This window comes from Pristis pectinata, chromosome 5 (genome assembly GCF_009764475.1).
Source record: "Pristis pectinata isolate sPriPec2 chromosome 5, sPriPec2.1.pri, whole genome shotgun sequence".
NCBI classification, from domain to species: Eukaryota; Metazoa; Chordata; class Chondrichthyes; order Rhinopristiformes; family Pristidae; genus Pristis; species Pristis pectinata.
Window position 1 is genome coordinate 57,857,514 of NC_067409.1, and position 23,834 is coordinate 57,881,347.

Sequence of the window (23,834 nt, forward strand, 5' to 3'; positions counted from 1 at the left end):
TCACAGTCTTGTTCCCAGGGTAGGTGAGTCTAAAGGCACAGGTTTAAGGTGAGAGGGGAAAGATTAAAGGCAATCTGCGGGGCAGTTTTTTTTCACCAAGAGGGTGGTGGGTATATGGAATGAGCTGCCAGAGGAAGTGGTAGTGGCAGGTACAATTATGGCAGGTACAATTACAACAGGTACAAACATTTTAATGTAATATTGGGTGGATATGGAAAACATGGATAGGAAAAGTTCAGAGGGATATGGACCAAACACAGGCAAATGGGATTAGCTTAGACAGACATTTTGCTTGGCTGAAGGACCTGTTTCCATTCTGTATAAACCTATGAATCTATAAAAACCATATGCAAAACCATGCACAATTGGAAAAAATTCTCAATGTAATCTGGTGACTTGTAAAAAATATTGTTACATTTCCTGGGATATTCCCTGGAGCCAAATTATATAAAATAATTGTTTTGTGGAAAATTAAAATCCACTGATTTTAAGAAGGCTGACAAGAAGAAATAATGATAACAGGAGCACGAGAGGAACAGGTTTTGATTTAAGTTCTGCCTTGAGCCTGTAAAAGCTCTGCTACAGTTCAGGGAGGCAAAACAGTAGTGGGGTTAGATGTTGGCCATCTCCTTCAAAGTTGAGTTTATTGTTATATGCACAAGCACATATATGCACAGGTACAATGAAAAACTTACTTGCAGCAGCATCACAGGTACATAGCAGTTTATGTTTTGTTGGGACTTTAATTGTTCACAATTTATGTTATTGATTTGGTTGAGGAGACCAAGTGCGATATGTTGAAATTTACTGATAATACAATGGAGGATGTAGAGAGATTTAGGGTGTTACAGACAGACTAAATGAATGAGCTAGGATATGATAAATGGAATATAAAGTGGAAAAATATGAGGTTATCCACTTCAGTTGAAAGAGTAGAAAGATGGAGTATTTTTTTAATAATGAGGGTTGAATAGTGTTGGAGCTCGGGGGACCGAGTACACAAATCACTGAAAGTTAACATGGGGAAATGGCAAGCATTTACATAGGCAAGCAATATGTTGGCCTTTATTGCAAAAGGATTTTAGTACAAGAGTCGATGTATTTCTCCAAGTATATAGGACCCAGGTGAGAGCAGATCTGGAATATTATGTACAGGTCTCATCTATCACAAGTACATTCTTGAAGGAGCAATGTACTTGTGATAGAGGTAGTGTAGCAAAGTGCTCAAGTGTAGTATTCACTTGTTTGATTCCTGGAATTATAGGTTTTGTTGTACAAGAGATTAAACAGTCTGAGGGTATCTGTAAAGCTGAGAAGAATGAGAGGAGATCCCTTTGAAACATACAGACTTGTGGGCCCATGACAGGGTAAACACACGAATGGTACTTCTGCTTGCTGAAGTGTCTAGAACCAGGAGTCAGACACAAAACAAGTGATCAGCCTTTCAGGACAGAGATGAGAAGGAACTTCTTCACCCAGACAGGAGTGAATGTTTGGAATTCTTTACTCAAGAGGACTGCTGAGACCAAGTCACTAAGTATATTCAAGACAGAGATTGATAGATTTTTAAATGTAAATAGAATCAAGGGATAAGGGGTTAGTTTAGGAAGGTTCTGCTTAAATAAAAGCTCAGCCATTATTTTAAAGAATGATTGATTAAGTGTGTCAATGTTTTGCTGATAAATGAATCCTCTATCCATATATTCCTGTCACCAATACCTTGCTCTAATTTCTGGGGTTATTAGTCAAGTTTGGATAAGCTTCTGTTACAATAAATGAACAGAAGAAGATTGAGAAATTAGGAATTAGGCTTTTCATTTGCTTAGTAATATAATTGTGTGATTATATAATAAGTTAATCGCATTTCTAGTAGTTTTGGTGTATGCATCTAAGTTTGTGGTTTGGCACTTTCTATAAAATTATGAGGGCTTAAAATGCATCCTGGCTGTTGTTCAGTTCAGAAATGTAAGTAGGGATACAGATACAAACATATGTCATAATTAATTGTTGTGCATCAGGTGAGTTGTCATATTTTCATTTCATTCTGACAACCTGGTTTTGATTCTAGTCTATACCAAACTTTGAAGTTTGGTGATGATACCCTGTGTCAAATGACTATGTATAATCTCAGTCAAGTTTCTAGTGGGTATGGAACACAGAACAAAATTGCCCTATATGTGGTACTTAACGTCAATATAGTTGCGAGGAAGCAGAGAAAATGAAAAATGCTGTATTGATGTAAGTAGGCTTGCTCTTTCAGTTAGGACTGCAACAATGGAAGTATAATGGTTGTAGTCCAGTAAATCAAAAGTGTTGAGTTCAAGTCCCATTAGATAATTATTAAACAGAACTTTTTTTTTTCCCAGAGAATAGAATCTTTTACTGCTATTGTGTTTGGCTATCCAGTCAGGCTGAAGATTATTTGTTTGGTTCCTAATACCGGCTGAAATGGTTTACCACTTTCTGTTCAAGAAGGCATTTGCTATCATTAGGGTAACTAAAGATGGGAATTAAATGCATTCTTCCCAACTTTGCTCAAGAAACTTAAGTAAGGCATTGCGATAGTAAGCTTGGTGATTGAATTGTGAAATTCCCTGAAACAGAATCCATAACTTCAGTTCCAAGAATTAGCTGCTTTAGAAGTTGGGTGAATGTTCTATTCCTTAATGTATAAAGGAACATTAAAGAGTAGGAGAGTAAGTGGGATAGCTGGATTAAACCAGTCAATTGTGTTAGAGATACACGTATGCAGACTGAATGGATTGAATAGCCGGTTTATCTATTGTGACACTCCTTGATTCTGTGGTCACAAAAAATATGGATCATTATGCAAATATGTCATTTTGCAGATGTGCTCATCTGCCTCCCCCACCAAAATTATTTCTCTCTCTCTAATGTTGATCTGTGTATTTCCAGCAATATCAGTTTTTATTTCTATTTTCCAGTATACACAAATTTTCTTTTTTCTTCCATGTGGCACTTTCTGTTGGTTTGTAGAAATACAATTGATCTGAAGTCATCAGAACTGTTCCTTGCTTTTCATTGGTAACAATATTAAAATAACATTATTTTCCTCAACACTGAAAGTATATTTGTATTGACTGATAACAATAATTATAATCCTTGTGTCTGGCTTCAATGCAGGTCTGTTACCACAGCTGATGGGCGTAGCACCAGAGAAAGCCATAAAACTTAGTGTAAGTGTTGTAAATTTATACTTAAAGATAAAATGGATTAAATATCAGGATGTGCTTGCAGTATATTCTTCATAGTGTTCCAGGGGAAAAAAAATTCTGAAATTTTGGCAGCTAAATGCAGAAACACTTTGATATTATATGTCTATTTTAAACACTAAAAATATTTTGCCTGTACATGCTCATATGATACGTCATCAGGCACAATTTTTTGCCAATGCGAGCATAACTACACAATGTTCTCTGAATGTTGTAATTTTCCTTCATTAAATTCAATATATAATGACCATATAAACTCTATAGAAGATTGTCTTGTTGAAAAGAAGTTTTCAGTTTTTAACAACTTTTCCTAATTTTTGCAATTTTTAAGACTTATTTTGTCAAGTGATGTTAGTGCTGGTGACTATAATTCTTCCCTTTTTATGAACCCAGTATAAGCATTATAAATTCAGACAGCTATGGCACAGCTTTACCCTCATAGAATACTTAATCCATAACCCTGCTTTAATCTCTAACCCACAAAGAATATCCACAATTTAGTGATTTTGTTTCCTGTCTTTCATGCCAGCTATTCTGTGCCCTGCATGAGATCCCCAATGTGTGCACGTTTAAGGACAGTTTTATCCTATAGCTCAGGTCAACTGAACTGAAACATCCAAACTCGTTTGAGGTGGAGTTGAATGCCCATTTCAGAAATAAAAGACAGCAACTGATCGTGGGTATAATTTCTTCGAAATTAATACGCGAGGTTCTTACCCAAGGAAGATTTTTTGTGCATGTTTAATATCAAAGTGCTTTTTGCATGTAGTAGTCATAGTTGAGTACATATAACATTTTAAGATGCTATTGACATTTCAATTTAAATAAATCTTAAAAGATACACCTTATTAAACTTATTTCAAACTATTTGACTCTATTATAGATGAATGATTTTGTGCGAGACATGTTTACATGGAAAGATGGTTCCATTGCAATCACAGCAGAAGTACTTGCTGGTGGATGTGTAAGTATTTGGTCTTTACAAAATGTCAGTGATCTTGTATTGTTCATGGACAGTAGTGGTTTTATATTAGCATTCCAAGTGTACACACATTGACAATTCCTGATACACAGATCTAGGACATGCAATGGCACTTCTCATGTGGATGTTGGATTTTCTGAGGCTAGCCACCACTAGTACGGGGTAGGATGTGAATATTAATGTTTTGTTCAATTTGAAGGTTGTGCAGGTTAGAGCTTAGGAGATTGGTGAGAAGTACATGGACGGAATTAAACTCTTGAGTGGTAAAAGTTTGGCAAAGAAAGATGCAAAATTATCTTGGTATGATTATAGCCTCTGGACATCCCTTAATGCTTTATAACCCAGGAAGTAATTTGAAATTATGGTTAATGTAGTTTTGCAAATACACATCCAATTTGTGGACAGCTAATCAGATAATTCATTTTGATGTTGATGAATGAGGGTACTGAAGAAAATATCTCTGTACTCATAAAAAGTTTACAGTGCCAGATTGAAACCAATTCTACCATCATATTAACCAAAACACATCCAAACTGATCCAATCTCCCATCTCTTCATCCTTAGGCTTGTAGGTTATGCTCATTCAAATATGTTTTAAATGCAATGAGAATTAATAACTCTACCACTCTTTCAGTCAATGAGTTCCATATTCAGCCATGTTTATTGCCCAACCAAGGGAAATATATCCTTTTGATCATCTCTATGTAGATCTTTGTAACTATATGAAGCTGCATTAAATATCCCCTCCCCTTATTCTGAAGAAAATAACTGCAACCTGATCTGCAAAACTATAATTATCCAGTCCTGGTGTAAAAAAACAAAAGAAATAGGTATTTTTGTAGGCCACATGGCCCCTTAAGTCTGCTTCAGACATGGCCTCAGCTCCACTTTTCTTGTATAAATCTGTCTGTCTCAGTCTTGAAAAAAAGGTCAGTGATTTAGCCTCCACAGCTCTCTGGAGTAGAGAATTCTAAAGATTCATGACTACCTGAGAGAAGAAATTCCTCCTGGTCTTAAATGGGCAACATCGCATTCGTAGTTCTAGATTTCCCCATGAGGAGAAACATCCTTTCAGTAGCTACCATATCAACCTGTCACAGAATCTTGGACAATTGATTGTTCACCTCTCATTCTCTTAATTTTCAATGAGTATGTGCTTGCTCAACCTTTCCTCATGCAACAACCCTGTTGTTTCAAGAATTAGCTTAGTAACCCTTCCTCAAACTGCCTCCAACACAAGTATAGTTAATAACCTAGTCTTAAAATATAAAGTTATATTTTTGTACAGGATTGTAAGATTGAAAAAGGAAAAAAACTGCATTGCTCACCAGACACTTATCTTTGTCTTCCTGTGAAGTTATTGTTTTTCAAACTCTTGATGTCTCTAGCTCTGATGATGTTTAAAAAATTAGTTTTAGCTTGAAAATACGAACAATGCACCTCTTTTCCCTGCTTCACCCAAATCCCCTATTAATCAAATTCTACATGCAGTACTTCATAGAACTGGACTCTTGTGTTTCTTGGCAACGTTCTTCGAAGTCCCTTTTTTAATTTCAGTAGTGCCATTACATTCGTTATGTTAGCTGTTAACTAGAGCTGTGCACTGTACTCCAGCTGATTTTATTATAGTATCATGGGATCTTTTAAGCTTACCTGAAAAAATAACTGGCCCTCATCTTAACCTCTCGTCCAATGCACAGCACCTCTTGCACTCCTTCAGTTTTGAACTGAGCTGTCACCCCAGTTTTTGTGCTCAGGATTCTGGTATGGTGATTGACATTATAGCTGTAGGACTATTATTGGGCTGTAAGCACTACTATTGAGCTATATTTACATGGATTTCAGAGGCAGTGAGAGACACGAGGTGAAGATATGTAAATGGAATTCTGTGGTCCAGGTGATGAGTATAGCTTGGGGTTTCAAGTTTAGATCATTGTCAAATAAGATTACTGATCTTTTGTGCAACATTAATTGAGTAAATAGATTTAGACAAGGTTGGTTTTGATTCCGCAGTACATAATGTATGATTAGAAAGTAAACACAATAGTTTTGGTTTTGTTTTTGTAATTATTAGAGAAAATCCTGATTCATTTATTGGTGGACAGAGTTAGATTTATGTTAAACTGCTTCTTCAATGATCAAGATGCTCTCTGAACCGTATCATTGTCATGTCAAAGTGGAGGAGGATTTTGAAATAAAACAATGACTCTCTTCTAATTTTTATTTCACTTGTGATAATTCAAAAATAAATAATTAGATATCTGTTAATGCACAAAATTCTTGCAGGTTTTCAGATTAAAATTACTGTAACTTTAAATTTGGTTTGCCGAACTATTCATTTCTTCACAAAAATACAGAAGCCACAAAATGTATTCCACTTAAAATTTGTATAGTCATATTAACTGTTTAATCATCCATTGATAACATTTTATTGTAATATTCAATTAATAATCTCTTATTATGTGGCGACTCACCGTCTAGTCGGGCGAACCGGCTCGGCAGTCAGGTCGCGCGGTGTCGGAGCGACGAGGCCCAAGATGGCGGCGGGCCTCGTCTTTCCGAGCGACGGGGAGAACCCGCGCGCGGGAAAGTCCTGATGACATAGGACTTACGTCATTGCCGGTTTTTTGGGCGGGAGTTTTCTCCTTTAAAGGGCCCGCGCAAGGCGGGAAAATAAACCAGTTCTGTTTGGCAATCCTCCGAGTGAGTCTTGTTTTATTCCGCGGTAGCAACCGCTACATTGGTGACCCCGACGGTTCAAACGGCTTTTGGACCCGCGAAATGGACGACAGCGCAGCAGCCAACGCAGTGGCCCTCAAGCTGCCCACCTTTTGGACACTTCGGCCCAGCGTCTGGTTTGACCAGGCCGAAGCGCAATTCCACCTTCGGCAGATCACCTCCGACTCCACGAAGTACTACCATGTGGTTAGCTCTCTGGACCAGGAGACAGCCGCCCAGGTTGGAGACTTCATCCAGTCGCCTCCGGAGGAAGATAAGTACCCGGCTTTCAAAGACCTTTTGATCCGGACCTTCGGCCTCTCCCGTCATGAGCGCGCCGCCCGCCTGCTTCATCTGGATGGCCTGGGGGACAGATCCCCATCCGCCCTAATGAATGAGATGCTGGCATTGGCCGAGGGACACAAGCCATGCCTGATGTTCGAACAGGCCTTCCTCGAACAGCTCCCCGATGACATCCACTTGTTGTTAGCTGACGCCGACTTCAGCAACCCCCGTGAGGTGGCCGCCCGGGCAGATGTCCTGTGGAGGGCCAAGCGCAAGAGCGGTTCGTCCGTCAGTCAAATCACCAGGCCGCGAGCCCAACGCCCGCCTCGCCCGGCCCCAGCAACCGAGCAGCCACGCCCCAGGAACGCAGACGACGACACAAGTGACCAGCTGTGCTTCTACCATCAGAGGTGGGGTGCGGAGGCCCGTCGATGTCGCCCACCCTGCAAGTTTCAGGGAAACGCCAGGGCCAGCTGCCGCTGATGGCTACGGCGGCTGGCCGCCGACAGAGCCTCCTCTTCGTTCAGGACAAGAAATCTGGACGGCGTTTCCTCGTTGATACTGGAGCGGAGGTCAGTATTTTGCCCCCGACAGGCCGCGACACTCGTGACAGGCCACCAGGTCCTCTACTCAATGCCGCCAACGGTACAACGATACGGTCTTTCGGCACCCGTACCCTTCAATTACACTTTGGCGGCAGCCGTTTTACCTGGACCTTTACCCTTGCCACCGTCGCCCGACCACTCCTAGGAGCCGATTTCCTTCGGGCCCACAACCTGTTAGTCGACCTGCGAAGGAAGCGGTTAGTTCACTCCAGCACTCTCCGGACCTATCCCCTGGGAGAAATCAGCCCACCAGCCCCGCGCCTGGACTCCATTTCCCTTTCTGGCGACGAATTCGTCAAGCTCCTAGCCGAATTCCCATCGATTTTGGCACCTTCGTTTACAAATTCTAGGCCCACACATGGGGTACGACACCACATCATTACCACAGGGCCACCCCTTCATGCCCGAGCACGGCGATTACCTCCAGACAAGCTCCGCCTGGCAAAGGAAGAGTTCCGTCACATGGAGGAGCTGGGGATTGTTCGCAGGTCAGACAGCCCCTGGGCCTCCCCCCTGCACATGGTCCCCAAAGCCACCGGAGGGTGGAGGCCCTGCGGCGACTATCGCAGGCTGAATGACGCCACCACCCCGGACCGCTATCCCATCCCTCACATCCAGGACTTCGCAGCGAACTTACACGGGGCCCGCATCTTTTCCAAAGTGGACCTCGTTAGGGGATACCACCAAATCCCGGTCCATCCGGATGACATCCCCAAAACTGCGATTATCACCCCATTCGGCCTGTTCGAATTCCTTCGGATGCCGTTCGGCCTTAAGAACGCCGCACAGACCTTCCAGCGGCTGATGGATGCGGTAGGCCGAGACCTGGACTTCGTGTTCATTTACTTGGACGACATACTGATCGCCAGCCGTAACCGCCAGGAACACCTTTCCCACCTCCGCCAGCTGTATTCCCGCCTCTGCGATTTCGGCCTCACGATTAACCCGTCCAAGTGCCAATTCGGACTTGACTCTATCGATTTCCTCGGCCACAAAATCACCAGTGACGGGGCAACACCCCTACCCGCCAAGGTGGATGCTATCCGCCATTTTGCCCGCCCCGACACAGTCAAAGGCCTACAGGAATTCCTTGGGATGGTCAACTTTTACCATCGTTTCATCCCTGCAGCAGCCCGTATCATGCGCCCTCTGTTCTCGCTGCTGGCTGGTAAGGGCAAGGACATCATCTGGACTGACGAGGCTGCGGCTGCTTTCGTTAAGGCCAAAGATGCCCTGGCAGACGCCACGATGCTGGTACACCCCAGGACTGACGTCCCGACTGCCCTCACGGTAGACGCGTCCAACACCACGGTGGGTGGGGTACTGGAACAGCTACTCGAAGGCTGCTGGCAACCCTTGGCATTTTTCAGCAAACACCTTAGACCGCCCGAACTGAAGTACAGCGCTTTTGATCGGGAACTTCTAGCGCTGTATCTGGCGGTCCGGCATTTCCGATACTTTCTAGAAGGCAGGCCTTTCACTGCTTTCACCGATCATAAGCCTCTGTCCTTTGCCTTCTCCAAAGTCTCCGATCCCTGGTCAGCTCGTCAGCAGAGACAATTATCCTACATTTCTGAGTTCACAACTGACATCCAACATGTCTCCGGAAAGGATAATGTTGTTGCTGATGCACTTTCCAGACCAACCATCCACAACCTATCCTTGGGTGTCGACTACACGGCCCTGGCTGATGCACAGCAAGCCGACGACGAAGAACTGCCCAGCTACAGAACTGCAGTCTCGGGTCTACAGCTCCGAGATTTCTTGGTTGGTCCAGGTCAGCGGACCCTACTTTGCGACGTTGCGACTGGTCAGCCCCGCCCTATAGTCCCTGCAGCCTGGCGGAGACGCGTTTTTGACTCGGTACATGGGTTGGCGCACCCGTCCATCAGATCTACTGTCCGCCTGGTCGCCAGCAAGTTTGTCTGGCATGGCCTGCGCAAACAGGTCAGTGAGTGGGCCAGGACTTGTCCGCACTGCCAGACGTCAAAAATCCAGCGACACATCAAGGTCCCACCACAGCAGTTCGAGCCTACCCATAGGAGGTTCGACCATATACACGTCGACCTCGTGGGCCCTCTGCCGGTTTCAAGAGGAGCCCGGTACCTCCTTACTATCGTGGACCGGTTCACGAGGTGGCCTGAGGCAACCCCCCTGACTGACATCACAACTGATTCCTGCGCCCGAGCGCTGCTCACAACTTGGGTCTCACGTTTTGGCGTTCCGGCCCACATCACTTCAGACAGAGGCACCCAATTCACTTCCAGTCTCTGGGCTGCATTAGCGAACCTGCTAGGGACGCAGCTGCACACCACCACGGCCTACCATCCTCAATCAAACGGGTTGGTGGAACGTTTTCACCGCCATCTAAAATCGGCCTTGATGGCCCGCCTGAAGGGTCCTAACTGGGTTGACGAGCTGCCTTGGGTCCTGCTCGGCATACGCAGTGCCCCCAAAGAAGACCTCCGCACTTCGTCAGCTGAGCTTGTATACGGGGCGCCACTAGTTGTCCCCGGGGATTTCATACCTGCCCTTCGGGACCAAGGGGAACAACCCCCAGCAGTCCTACAAAGACTGCGCGAGAAGCTTGGCACCTTGGCCCCGATTCCCACCTCATGGCACGGTCAAGCCCCATCCTGCCAGCCCAAGGAACTACGGGACTGTAAGTTTGTTTTCGTTCGCAGGGGCACACCTCAGGCACCATTGCAACGACCATATGAGGGACTGTTCCGAGTCATACGGAATAACGGATCCACTTTTATTTTGGACATTGGAGGCAGGGAACAGGTTTTCACGGCGGACCGCCTCAAACCGGCCCATTTGGATCTGCAACAGCCTGTCGAGGTTGCCACGCCGCGACGCAGAGGCCGCCCCCCTAAGCGGCAGCTGGCACAGCCCACGGACCTTGGGGACTGTTTCGCCGGTTCTGGGGGGGGTTGTGTGGCGACTCACCGTCTAGTTGGGCGAACCGGCTCGGCAGTCGGGTCGCGCGGTGTTGGAGCGACGAGGCCCAAGATGGCAGCAGGCCTCGTCTTTCCGAGCGATGGGGAGAACCCGCGCGCGGGAAAGTCCTGATGACGTAGGACTTACGTCATTGCCGTTTTTTTGGGCGGGAGTTTTCTCCCTTAAAGGGCCCACGCAAGGCGGGAAAATAAACCAGTTCTGTTTGGCAATCCTCCGAGTGAGTCTTGTTTTATTCCGCGGTAGCAACCGCTACAATTACATCTTTCAGTAAATAATACTTGGGGTGACTTGTTTAATATTTCAAAGCAACCAGTTAGTTACAACAAAGAAATTTCTTCAGTGCTTGTTCTAATTGTCTATTGGTGCCTGCAGAATTTGAAATGCATCATCATATTAGAATTGTCTATCCATGCGGACTCTCTCCCCATGGAGAGCCAACAGATCACCCCACAAAACCATCTTAAACACTTGAATCTGCTAACAAAGTTCACTGTCAAGTTTTTGATTGCTGCTCTTCATAATTCAAAAACTATATGTTACATCAGGCTGCTAAGTTAATTAGATCTGAGGAGAGAGAATCTTGATTGTCAATGATCAACATATCCTATAGATCGTTTGCTAGAAGGTCCAGATATTGATGTGCACTTTTGTCTCAGCATGATCTTCTGATAGTAATGTGTTTGATGATCCTTCCAGCAGAATCTTGCAAAAGCCACCTAAACAAATCTTGGTGGCAAGGCCCTATGCAAAGAAAGAGCCTTGCATGCCATAATGCAATCACATGTGGAAGCTGAAGCAAGCCACCAAAAGAAGAAATATTTTAACAAGTAACTGAGTGCCAATTCCTGACTGAGCGAGAATAATCAAACCTTTCTCAAAGTCCCTGAGGCACTCAGAAACATTCAAATACATTTAAAAATGTAATCTCTTATGACAAAAATACTAAAACACTGAGAATCTGTCTAAAAATCTTATATTGAAAATAAGCATTTATCTGTAGCTGTTCTAACCATTCCCTTCCATTTAAACTAAGGAGAAAGTTACAGCTTGTCCTACTCAGCACAGGATTCTATCGCAGATGTGAGCATTTTGCCCAAGTTCTCATTGTCATTCTAAAATCCATGAGGTCTGTGTTCGAGCAAATAAGAACAGAATAGAACTGGGAGCAGGCAACTTGGCCCCTCTAGCCTGCTCCACCTCGAAATCACCCAAGGCTGATCATTTGTCTTAATGCCACATTCCTGTGCTAACCCCAGATTTATCTTGGGTAATTTCAAAGATTCACTGCTTAGGGTGAAAAAAAAGAGTTCTTCTCATCTCAGTCCCTGAATGGCTGACCCCGTATTTTAAGACGTTGATCCTTAGCCAGTAGAGTCATGAACTTAACATCTAAGCTATGCTCCTCAATTTCGTATCTCTCAGTGAGATCACCTCTTACTCTTTTAAACTCAATATGTAACCCTAGTCTGCTTAATCCCTCTTCATGCAAAAAAACCCGCCGCTCAAGGAATCGATCGGCTCGACCTCTACTGCACACTATCACAAGTAAATTGCTGTGTGGATTGGGAGATGAGACCTGTACACAATAATCCATTGCAATCTCACCGGGTTCTATTTAACTGGAGCAAGTTGTCTTTACTCTTGTACTGAAAACCTGTTGCAGTAGAGGCCATTATACTGTTTGCCTTTCTCATTGCTTGCTGAACTACATGTTAATTTTTAATGAATTGCACATTAGATCACCAGCCCATTTATTCCACACTATTAACCATTTCTAGGGCTGTATAATATTTTCAATACTTTGAGCTCTAATTTTATGTAATAATCTTCTTTATAGCCCCTTGAACACCTTATTTTGGAAATTCAAGTACACCACATCAACTGGTTCCTTCTTATTTATTCTACTAGTTACACCCACAAAAAATTTCAACAGGTTTATCAAACAAGAATTCCATTCCATAAATCCCAATTGACTTTGCCAATCATTACTCCCCAACTGTGCTGTTATCATTTCCTTAATAACAGATACAGTGTTTTCCCTGCTTCCCTTCTCCAAGAAGTCTGATGGCGCAGTTGGCTGCCCCAGTACTGACTCACAGATAGTAATTAGCAACCTGCTTTTTTTCTTTGCCACAGTACATTTGGTAAGAGTTGGAGGTTGCAGGCAGTCTGGATTTTTCTGGTGCAATGGAAGAAATTGGTGATGATAAAAGGGCCAAAGAGGAAGGCTTAACTCTTTCCACTGGTTAAGTTGTAGATGTTGCAATTCATACTGGCTGAAGGACAGTCTTGGAAAGAAGAACATGAGAACAATGGGGGAGAAAAGAATAGAAGGCAAGAGGGAGAATAGAGAAAGGGAGAGGAAGTAAGGATGGAGAAAGTGGGTAACTTCTGGGTAGAGAAAAGCAAAAAGGGAATTTGTGGAAGAGGCTATGAAAGAAAGCAATGGAATTGACTAGGAATGGGTAGATGATTGAATGTGGAAAAACATGAACTGTTGAAATTATTAGAATGATATATGAGAATATCAATATATATTAATGCTGTGGCATATAGACTGCCTGCAAATCAGGTTTGTTCATCAACTTTTATCGTCATGTGTGAGGGTCTTTGCCATCTTGTCAATAGGATGATTTCTTCTCCAGTCAACTTAGTGTAATTCAAGCAATTTTTTCAAATACAATTTTTTGCCATGCCCATCCAACAGTTTGGTCCCAGATTCTGAAGTTGGTGGAGGAAAACCCATTCATACCTTGAGGTTTTGAACTATAAAGGAAAATTATTTTGATACACATTTGGACATTGCTGCCATTTGAATAAAGATCAAAATGCCTTTCTGTTTTTAAGAGTCCTAAGGTTCTTGTTGGCATCCACCAAGTCTCCAAGGTTCTATTGAAACAGAAATAGTTTTTAAGTTTATGTTTTGTGATCATATTGCTTCATCATGCAATTATTGTGTAAATTCTATTTTGTGCTTTGCTTGTAATAGACATGTAAATTCATGCTTTTTAAACACATGACCATGTACATAGTAGTATATATCTGTGCTCGTGATGCAGTTGCAATTTTCAGTCGTGAGGCATGTACAATCACCTTGAATCATTGGGTGAATATTAAAATCCTTAAAGTAAAGAAAATTATTATTTGTATACTTTGTAATAAGAATTGCTGTCAGAATGAATATTGTTTATTGATATAAAAATATAAGCAGATTTTCTATTCGAATGGTTCATCTTGTATTAGAGGTGACAAGATGACTTGAGAATTCTTAGCTGTATGTAAATCACATGAGAGAAGCAGCACTGACAAACTGTCATTTGATTACTACTTGTGTTTGATCACTGACCTGTAGGTCGATTTGTGTTGAAACCCCATGCAGTAATTTTAGGACTACTTAGATGTAGAGCAGTGCTTTGATTAGTCTTCTTTTGATGTCTTCAGTTGTATTGTGCTGATTCTGAAGCACAAAATAGAATGTGTGCACTTCTGAGAACAGTACCTGTTTTTTCTCTCAGCTATATTAACCATGACAGTGAATTGTAACTGTGTGCAGACCCTGAAATGTTGGTTTTATGAATAAATGAGTTCAAATATGTTAGAACTTGGCATAATATATGGAGTCTATAAACTTTTTCCTCATATCTTACAAAGGAATAGTTTAGCAGCTTTGACTAATTATTTCAACTAAACAATTTCTGCATGATCTCTGGAAAAATACAGTTATTTGTTACGAAAACCTCGTTAGGTACATTTAACATAAATACATTAAGTTTCTTTATTATTAAGCTATAGCGAGGATATATTCTATTAATATGGATTTGGGTTTTTTAAGTATTTGCTTGAGGGCTTTTTGGAAAACTGTAACAGAATGATGTGCTTGCAGGCTTTAACTGTGCTTGGTTGCCTTCCTTGAGAAATTAGAGGAGAAGCTTCATGCCTGTGCTCAATCTAACTGGATTCCTGAAAGGAATGAATTTCAAAATTTCAGCAGCCTAGAGCATGGCTGTCTGATTTTTCTTGCGTTTATTTAAATAGGAAAAAATGAGTAATTCCTAAGTATGCACTCCAACCAATTTCCCAGTACTTGCAACATTAAAGTGAATGGATGGGGCAAAGAGCATGGCAAAGCAAGTTAATCGGAGACAGAAGAGATTCTGCAGATGCTGGAATCTGGAGCAACATGCACAAAATGCTGGAGGAACTCAGCAGGTCAGGCAGCATCTATGGAGGGAAATAAACAGTTGACGCTTCGGGTCGAAACCCTTCATCGTTGATTTAAGAAAATGAGGATTGACTGTTCAGCTTGCTCAGAAAGTCTCACATTCCTTTTGAAATATAATTCTGAATTTTATTACAACAGTTCATTGGAAATTTTCTTTCTTGGATGGTTATAACTTTGAAATGTGGCAATTTAAGGATGATTAAGTGTGCAGATGGCAATAGTATGGTGAATTTGCGAGTTATGGTAAATGTGATCAAACATTCTCAGTTGAGTGGTACATTGTATGGTGCCCACTGCATTACATAGCCAAACATCACCTTAAACCTCCACCCTCTTAGACACCCCTCCATGGGGAAAAGAATTTTACTATCTACCCTATCTATGCCTCTTATAATTTTATATACCTCTATGAGGTCACCTTTCAGCCTCTTCTGCTCTGAGCAAAACAACTCAGCCTACCCAGTTTCTCCTTATAACTGAAATGCTCCAATTGAGGCAGCACCCTGGCAAATCTCTTCTGCACCCTCAGTACTTCAGGTGTGGCCTAACCAATGTTTTATAAAGATGTAGCATGATGTACTTGCTCTTATGTTCTGTACGATGGCCAGTGAAGGCAAGTATCCCATATGCATTCTTCACCACCTTATCCATCTATGCTGCCACTTTCGCAGATCAATGGACTTGTACCCCAGTGTCCCTCCGTTTATCAATACTCCCTAGGGCCCTACCATTTAATATGTACATCCTACCCTTGTTCGCCCTTACAAATGCATCACCATATGCTTGTCAGGATTAAATTTCATTTGCCATTGCTCCACCCAATTTTCCAACTGATCTATATAATGCTGTAGCCTTAAGCAACCTTTGTTCTATCTACGAAACACCAATTTTCATATCATCTGCAAACTTACTGATCATACCTCCTACATTCATTTCCAAATTGTTAATGCCTATCACAAATACCCAAGATACTAGCACTGATCCTTGTGGTACACCACAGGTCACAGACTTACTATCAGAAAAGCATCCCTCCACCACCACCCTCTTCCTCCTATAACTATGCCAATTTTGGATCCAATTGCCAGCTTGCCCTGGGTCACATGGGCTTCAAACATTTGGACCAGCCTACCATGTGGGACCTTGTCAAGGACTTTATTAAATTCATGTGGACAACATCTGCCACTCTTCCCTCATCAATATGCTTAGTTACCTCCTCAAAAAATTCAAATATTTGAGACAGGATTTCCAATGAGCAAAGCCATGCTGACTGTCCCTAATCAATCCTTGCCTTTCCAAGTGAAGATAAATTATGTCCTTTAGATTTATTTCCCATTGGTTTCCCTACCTCTAATGTAAGTTTCACTGGTCGTAGTTAGCTGACCTGTCCTTGCTGCCCTTCTTGAACAAAAAAAACTAGGTTTTCTATTTCTCAATGATCCATGGCAAATGAAGATTCAAATGTGTCTGTCAGGGCCCCAGCAATATCCTCCCTTGCCTCCCTTAATAGCATAGGATACATCTCATCTGGAAGAATAATGTATCCTATGGATTTATCCACCTTTGTGTCCCAAGACATCAAACACCTCTAGCACCTCCTCAATGCTAACATATCCAGAAGATCACCATCCCTCTCACTGAGCACTCCCTCGACTATGCCTTCTCCTTAGTAAATACAGGTGAGCATTATTCACTTAGGACTTTGCCCATATCCTTCCAGTCCATACAGAGTGTAGTGACCAGATCATGAGGTTGAGACTAATAATGGTGAGCGGCAAGAAGTCCAAAGCAAAAATTTATAAATAGGAGGAGAGCTAACTTTCATTGTGAGGTGAGAAATGACCAAGCTAGTATGGATAAGTAGTACTAAAAACTATAAAGGAAAATCACGAGATACATCAGAAGGTTACAGCTTGGGAACCAAATCCAGATCTCCTTGGTTCACAGAGTGCAGAGTTGATGAGAGAGAAAAAAGAACATGGAAGATGGAACTCTGGTGAGAATCAATCTGCATGTAGTAAGCTACAAATGGAAGCTAAAAGAAAAATAAAACAAGCAGATAGATAGTATGAGAAGAGAATGAGAATTAATCATAAAAAGGAATCTGAAAATCTTCTGCTGAAATGTAAGTAAAAAGCAGATAGCAATAAGATTGGTGGGGATAATGATTAAGGATAAAGAAAGTGATCCATCCTAGGGCATGGTGGAATTCAGGTAAGGTACCAGTGAAGTAAAGTTACTACACTAATATTCAGATGTTAGGGCTATTGATTGAGGGACACTAGTTCATATTCTACCATGGCAGCTGGGGAATCAAGTAGTAAAATATATCTGTAGCATAAATACTTTAGTAGTTATGACCACAAACCTACTGGATTATTACACACACCTGGTTCACTGATGTCCTTCAGAGATTTGCCGACATGTCTGCTCCTCTGTTCCCCTTTTTTTCTAAGTTCTACCCACATGGTCTCATTTGAAGAGACTTCTAAGACATCCTCCATCATTACTGCAGTGATGGTCTTGATCAATAATGAAGATGAGCTCTTTGCATTCAAAATCCTCCCACAATATCCCTTTAACCAAACATTCATCTGACCTACCTTCCTATTCTGATAGTATAAACTTATCTTTAAACTAGTAGAGCAGAGCTTTTCCAGAAACAAAGACAACTGCAGAAGCAATCCCATAAAGTGCTTTAAGGACCACATTAATTCACTAGTCATGCTTGTGTCATAGATTTCTATGATTCCACATTGGCAAGACTTCATGGTCCTCGATTGAAGTATCAAGCCTGGGCTAATACCTGAAACTTAAAGTCACTGACAGAAAAGTAGGTGTCATTGAATCCAACTCTTTAATTTTAAGAATGAAGATGTCTTGTCTTGCCCAAGTACTATATTCAAATCATCAATTTAAATTAGAGACACAAGAGACTGCAGATGCTGGAATCTGGAGCAACAAACAAGAAGCTGGAGGAACTCAGCAGGTCAGGCAGCATCTGTGGAGGGAAATGGACAGTCAACATTTCAGGTCGAGACCCTTCATCTGGATTGAAAGATAGAGGGGAGATAGCCAGAATAAAGAGGTGAGGGAAGGGGTTGGAGCAAGAGCTGGCAAGCGATGGGTGGATCCCTGTGAGGACTGGCTAGTGTTCTAGCCTCTTGTCCTGATGGGTGGATCCCAGCCTATGTCGCTACTTCTACTCTTCCCTCCTCCATCTGTCTATCACCCCTTGTCACTTTGTGAATGTGAAAGGTACCTATTATTGTTTTGGAAGTGGGTATTGTAGAGGCTCAATGCTGAAAACCAAGTTATAATATCAAATACTATTTGAAAATATTTACATTTTGTGTATTAGTCCATGTGCGAATATCAGTTCCAACTGGATAATATGTTAATTCTCTTCATAGGCTGGTGCTTCACAAGTTATCTTCACTAACCCTCTGGAGATTGTCAAGATCCGGTTACAGGTAGCAGGTGAAATCACCGCGGGTCTTCGTGTCAGCGCATGGACTGTCATCAAGGAATTGGGTTTCTTTGGACTATATAAGGTACAGTGAGAATTATCAGATATTTGAAGTAAGGAGGAGTTGAGTGTGATTTTACATGTTCAAGACAAGAATAATTTTATGTGCAATAAAACAGGCATGAAAATTTGACAAATTTTGGGTGAATGAAGTAGTGTATTAACAATTATTGCATATGTGTTTTGCTTTTAAACTGATTTTAGCTGATTGGAGGCTTTGCCCTGTTACAGACCACCTCTCATCTGCTCCTGCTATCCTTTTCTAACGTCAACTTACTTCCTTGCTGTTGATACATCTGAAACCATCAGATTGCAGGCAGGTCCATCAGTATTTAACAAAACCTGCCACAATATTCCCCTAGCTGCATCCTCATTCATTCTCTTACCATTATTTTAAGGATGCCAATTAAGCAATATTATTTCTAGAATGGAACATTATAGGAAACTACTAGTGTGTACAAGACAGCATCTGGCTGGTCCTATATTTGATGACCTAATTTCACACACTGTCAAATATTTAAAAATTCTCCATTTAAAATTTCTGTTATAGCTCATACTATTTAACAAATAAGCATTTGAACCAAGCAGTTTTAATCCATTTTACATTAATGTCAGGTTCAAAGAAAGCACTTGGGTTGAAAGAAAAGGTGCAAGATGTTATGATAGACTGAACAGATCCTCCCAGCTGTTGCTAGAGAAAATAAGAGAAACTCTGAGATCAAACCGATTAAAAGTGCTGTCAAAACTCTGCCCAGTTATCTCACAATGATTCTGATCCACACCTGGTGATGGATCAGTCATCAAAAACCTCTCCTATCACAATACATCACGGTTTCACAAAGAACTTATTACACTTGACAATAATATATTCATTATTATTGCAGTCAATACAGAAAGCCTGTAATTTTATAAATTCAGAAACAGTAGATTGAGAATCGTTGTCTTGACAACTGTTACTGAACAACCATCACATTGTTCATTTCCCGTAAGGATTCTAAATCTGTTTTAATGAAAGCCATTAAAACAATCACATCTGTTTACATGAATGACCCACACACGCACGCACGCACTGGGGCACTTCTATCTCTCTGCTCCTTTCATTCATTTAAACTATCTGTGCACTTTTTGAGAATGTGAGAAAAAGAAGAAAAAATATGCCATATTGCACCTCAAGCTTTCTCATTAAGATCATGGCCAATCTTGTACCTTAAGTCCACTTTCCTGGCCAGACACATTTCTCTTAGTTCTCTTAGTGTCCAAAATCTGTCAGTCTCAATCTTGAATAGACTCAGTGTTTAAGCATCTGCAACACTCTGGGTAGATAATTCCAAGTTTTACAATTTGCTAAAGAATCTTCTCCACATTTTGCTTCTAAATGGCCAGCACATTATCATGCACAATGCACCAAGTTTTAGACTCTCTGGACAGTGGGAACAGCCTTTCATAATGGATTCTCAATCAACGAGCAGCTGATTTACCAGCTTGCAGGTTAACCTTATAATGTTTCAAAGCTCTGCACTTCCAGTCTTAAGGGCCTGCTTTCAGGTAATACAGAAGAGTATAGTAATAGTGCATTAACTACTGTAGGAGTGAACTAAAACAGATTAAACAGTTTAAGTTTGTTGAAGCATTTTAAACAACAGCACTTTCTGCTAACCCCTGCAAATGGAAATGTGTAGTCTTGACCATTGAAAGGAAATGTAGAGTGCTTGAGCACCTGGAAAAATCACTATTAAATATGCATGAATAGTTTAATAAACAACTGATTAGGTACTGTGCAATATGTTTGATGCCTTTTTGTGTGCTTTTCATAATCCATGTTTTTTATATTAATTGTGGAGGCACTGCCATTCATTCCCCTGGATTATTGAGAGTCATGTGTTTCAATGGGTATATTTCTTGTTCTTCTAAACTCTATATAGCATTGCTCAGTCTCCCTCTTGGACAAGTTTCCAATCCCAGAAATGAATTCCAGTTAATTCAGATTTTTTCTATAATAAGGAGATTAGAGCTATGCACGGTACTCCAGGCATGGTATCATCAAAAACTGGTACAATCCCAGCAAGATTTTCTTATTCTTTACTCTACTCAAATTCTCTGGCAATAAAAGTCAGCATACGATTTGCCTTCCAAATTATTTGTTGTACTTGCACACTAACTTTGCGTTTCATGAATCAATACACTCAATTTCTCTGGTAACAAAATATACTAGATCGTTAGAATTTAAACAAAATTTCTACCTGCCAAAATGAGTAAGCTCACATTTCCCAACAGTGTGCTCCATCTACCATCTTCCTGCACACTCACTTAATTGACTGGATTGCTTTCCAGACTCCACATCCTCACAGCACACTTTCTCACCCATTGATGTATTGTCAGCAAACTTAGATATGTTATACTTTATATTTGTATATGTCATGAATATAGATTGTAAGTAGCTGACCTAGAACTGATTCTTGAGGTGCGCAATTACTGATAGCCTGCCAACTTGAAAATTCCTATATGGAGCTCCACGTTTGGCAGCTGTAGTACCTGTATTAGTTTCTGGAATTTGTGCTTTATTCCTGTAGCTATCCATTTCAAGATCCAATTAGCCTTCATTATGACTGCAGTATAATGGCCCAGTACATCCATTTCCATATCAGCTCTAAAGCTGGGACTTAACTGTGCTTTCTCATTGAAGACCCAATTTTCAGCACTGACAGCCATGGAGTCCTGGGAAATTGTGTTAGATTTAGTGAGCTTGTCGCTAGTGCCAAGTTCCATACGTAGCATAGACTCATCATGCATTTCCCTACATTAAGTATCACAGTATTCACTGATTTGTTTTCCAAACTATTGTAGTTATTGTAGTATAATACACTACAATAGGCAATCATTGATATTGGCCCTACCAATGATAAAATGCTGGAAGTACTTACCAGACCAGGCAACATCTGTGGGAAAAGAATAGAGTTAATGCTTCAGCTTAATGACCTTTTAAATTCTAATTAAAGGTCATCAACCTGAAACATTAATGCCTCTCTTCAAAGATGCTGCCTGACCTGCTATGTATCTTAGTATTTTGTCTTTGTAACATACTGATGACCCTTTGCCATTCATAGACTACTTTTGCTTTGACAATCCATGTCGAAATCTTGCCTCCTATTCCTTGTCTCCCTATGGCCTTTGTTTGGTACTATATTAAAAAGCATAGCTAAGGTCTAAATATATCACACTCAATAAAACATGTTATTATCCCAAAGTGATCAAGTGAATCCCTGTACAGCAATATTTTGCTTTCATCAGTTTGTGATTACTTCCATTTTCAACACCATACACATCCTTTGAGAGGCAACAAATACAATGCTGGAGGAATCTTAAGATGCTGCTGACTCGCTGAGTTCCTCCAGCATCTTATTTGTTGCTCCAGATTTTCCAGCATCTGTAGTTTTATGTGTCTACATCTTTTTAGGTGTTCTTTTATCTTTCTTGATAGACTTTGTCTTTACAGCCTAATGGCATGACATCAAATTCTCCCATTCTAAGTAACATAACCACCCCCCCCCCCCCACCCCACCATGCCTCTTCTGTTCTTCTCTTTCCTAGACTCCCTCTCTTTTTTTCTCCTCGCCTTTTTTTCTGTCTCATCCCACCCCCATGGGGCACCTGCCTCCATACCTTTGACCCATCCCCTGGTGGATCTGCTCTCCCCTCCTCCCCCACATCTGCCTATCACTATCTCTTTCTTGCATCTACCTACCACCGTCTTGTGCCCACCCCACCTCCCCTCTTTTGTCCACCTATCACTATTCTGTTTTCCCCCCTATATATTGGGCTTCTCCTTTTCCTATCTTCAGTCCTGAAGAAGGGTCCTGACCCGAAACATTGAGCATCTTGTTTTTTCATTTATCTTTCAATCAACATCACTAAAACAGGCCATTTCTCATCAATATCTGTGGCATCTGATAGTGTTGAAATTAGCTGCTTTGTATCCTACATTACAACAGAGAGAACATGTAAGAAACACATAATTGGCTGTAAAGTGCTTTGGGATGCCCTGAAATTAAGGATGGTGCCATATGAATGGAAGTTTTTGCTTCTTTAAATCCATATCTATCCCATTCACATTGTGCTTTCCTAAACAAGAACCAAAGAGCTGCATTTGAACAAAATACTTCATGAAAAATGTGGGCATGATCGATTTCAAATGCTTAAGATTCAAAATCAAAAAATTTAGCTTCTGTGCTTAAGCACAAAGGAGAAATACTAATTTGCAATTTACTCTGTTCTCTTCCATAGACCTTAGATTTTGTATAATTAGGTCAAATATTTGAGTGAAAATGTACGTTTTTCAAACAAATCAAATATAAAACTGTAATTAGCAAATTTGTTTTAATTAACATGAAAACAAGTTTTGTAAGGGACTTGTTGAGTTGAACAGTCTGCTTCCATGTAATTTCTACATAAAATAGTTAAAATAATAAATGCTACTTTTATCACTGGGTATAATACTGAATAGAGTAATTGGCATGCTTCATTAGTTTCATCCTCAGCATCATCTTCTTTAGTAGAACTTGGTTTGTAGCTGAAGTGCGATTCTCATCATTATTTGTGTAAACTTGGAGACAAAGTAGTGCATATTTTATAAAATTGTCGAGTTGTTTGACTTGCTGAGTTTTATCCAATGTAAACCAGAAAAATCAGCATATTTTATGACCAAAAATATAATAACACAATCAGTAAAACTAGCTGTTCAAGGTTGCCTTCAAAGACACACTATTGTATCAAAAGCTTTTTTTTAAAGCTACAAGTAGATTTTAAGAGAATGTAGTCATAAGATATACAATAGCTGCAAGAACAGGTCAGGCAGGATACCCTGTGGCAAGTGACTCACCTCTTGATGCCTCAGTCTGTCTACCATCCACAAGGTTCAATTTAGGAGCATGATAGAATCCTCTCCCTTTTCAGGGGTGAGTACAGCTCTAGCAACATTCACAAAGCTTGACATTATCCAGGATAAAGTAGGCCATTTGACAGGCACTCTGTGCACCACTGTAAACAATTCATCCTTTCCACCTGGTGTACTGTGGCTGCAGTGTGCTTCATCTACAAATGTAATACAGTTATTCACGGAGGCTACTTGAACAACCTCTCCCAAACCTGAGATCTCTGCCACCATAAGGGAAAAGGGAGGCTTGTGCCTTGAAGTAGCATCATGTTGTCTTCCAAGTCGCACACCATCTTGACAAAATGGATTGCTGTTCCTTCAGTGTTGCTGAGTCTAAATCCCTGGAACTCCTCACTCAACAGCGTTTTG

The 23,834-nt window shown here is 41.2% G+C and overlaps 1 protein-coding gene across 1 annotated transcript in view; it reads left to right on the top strand.

Annotated features, from left to right (window-relative positions):
• Positions 1-23,834, top strand: part of LOC127570649 (electrogenic aspartate/glutamate antiporter SLC25A13, mitochondrial) — a 103,486-nt gene that overhangs the window by 61,559 nt on the left and 18,093 nt on the right. Inside the window, exons 10-12 of the mRNA XM_052016398.1 lie at positions 3,145-3,197; positions 4,117-4,197; positions 18,420-18,560. Coding sequence (XP_051872358.1) covers positions 3,145-3,197; positions 4,117-4,197; positions 18,420-18,560 — 275 coding nt within the window. The remainder of the gene's footprint in view (positions 1-3,144; positions 3,198-4,116; positions 4,198-18,419; positions 18,561-23,834) is intronic.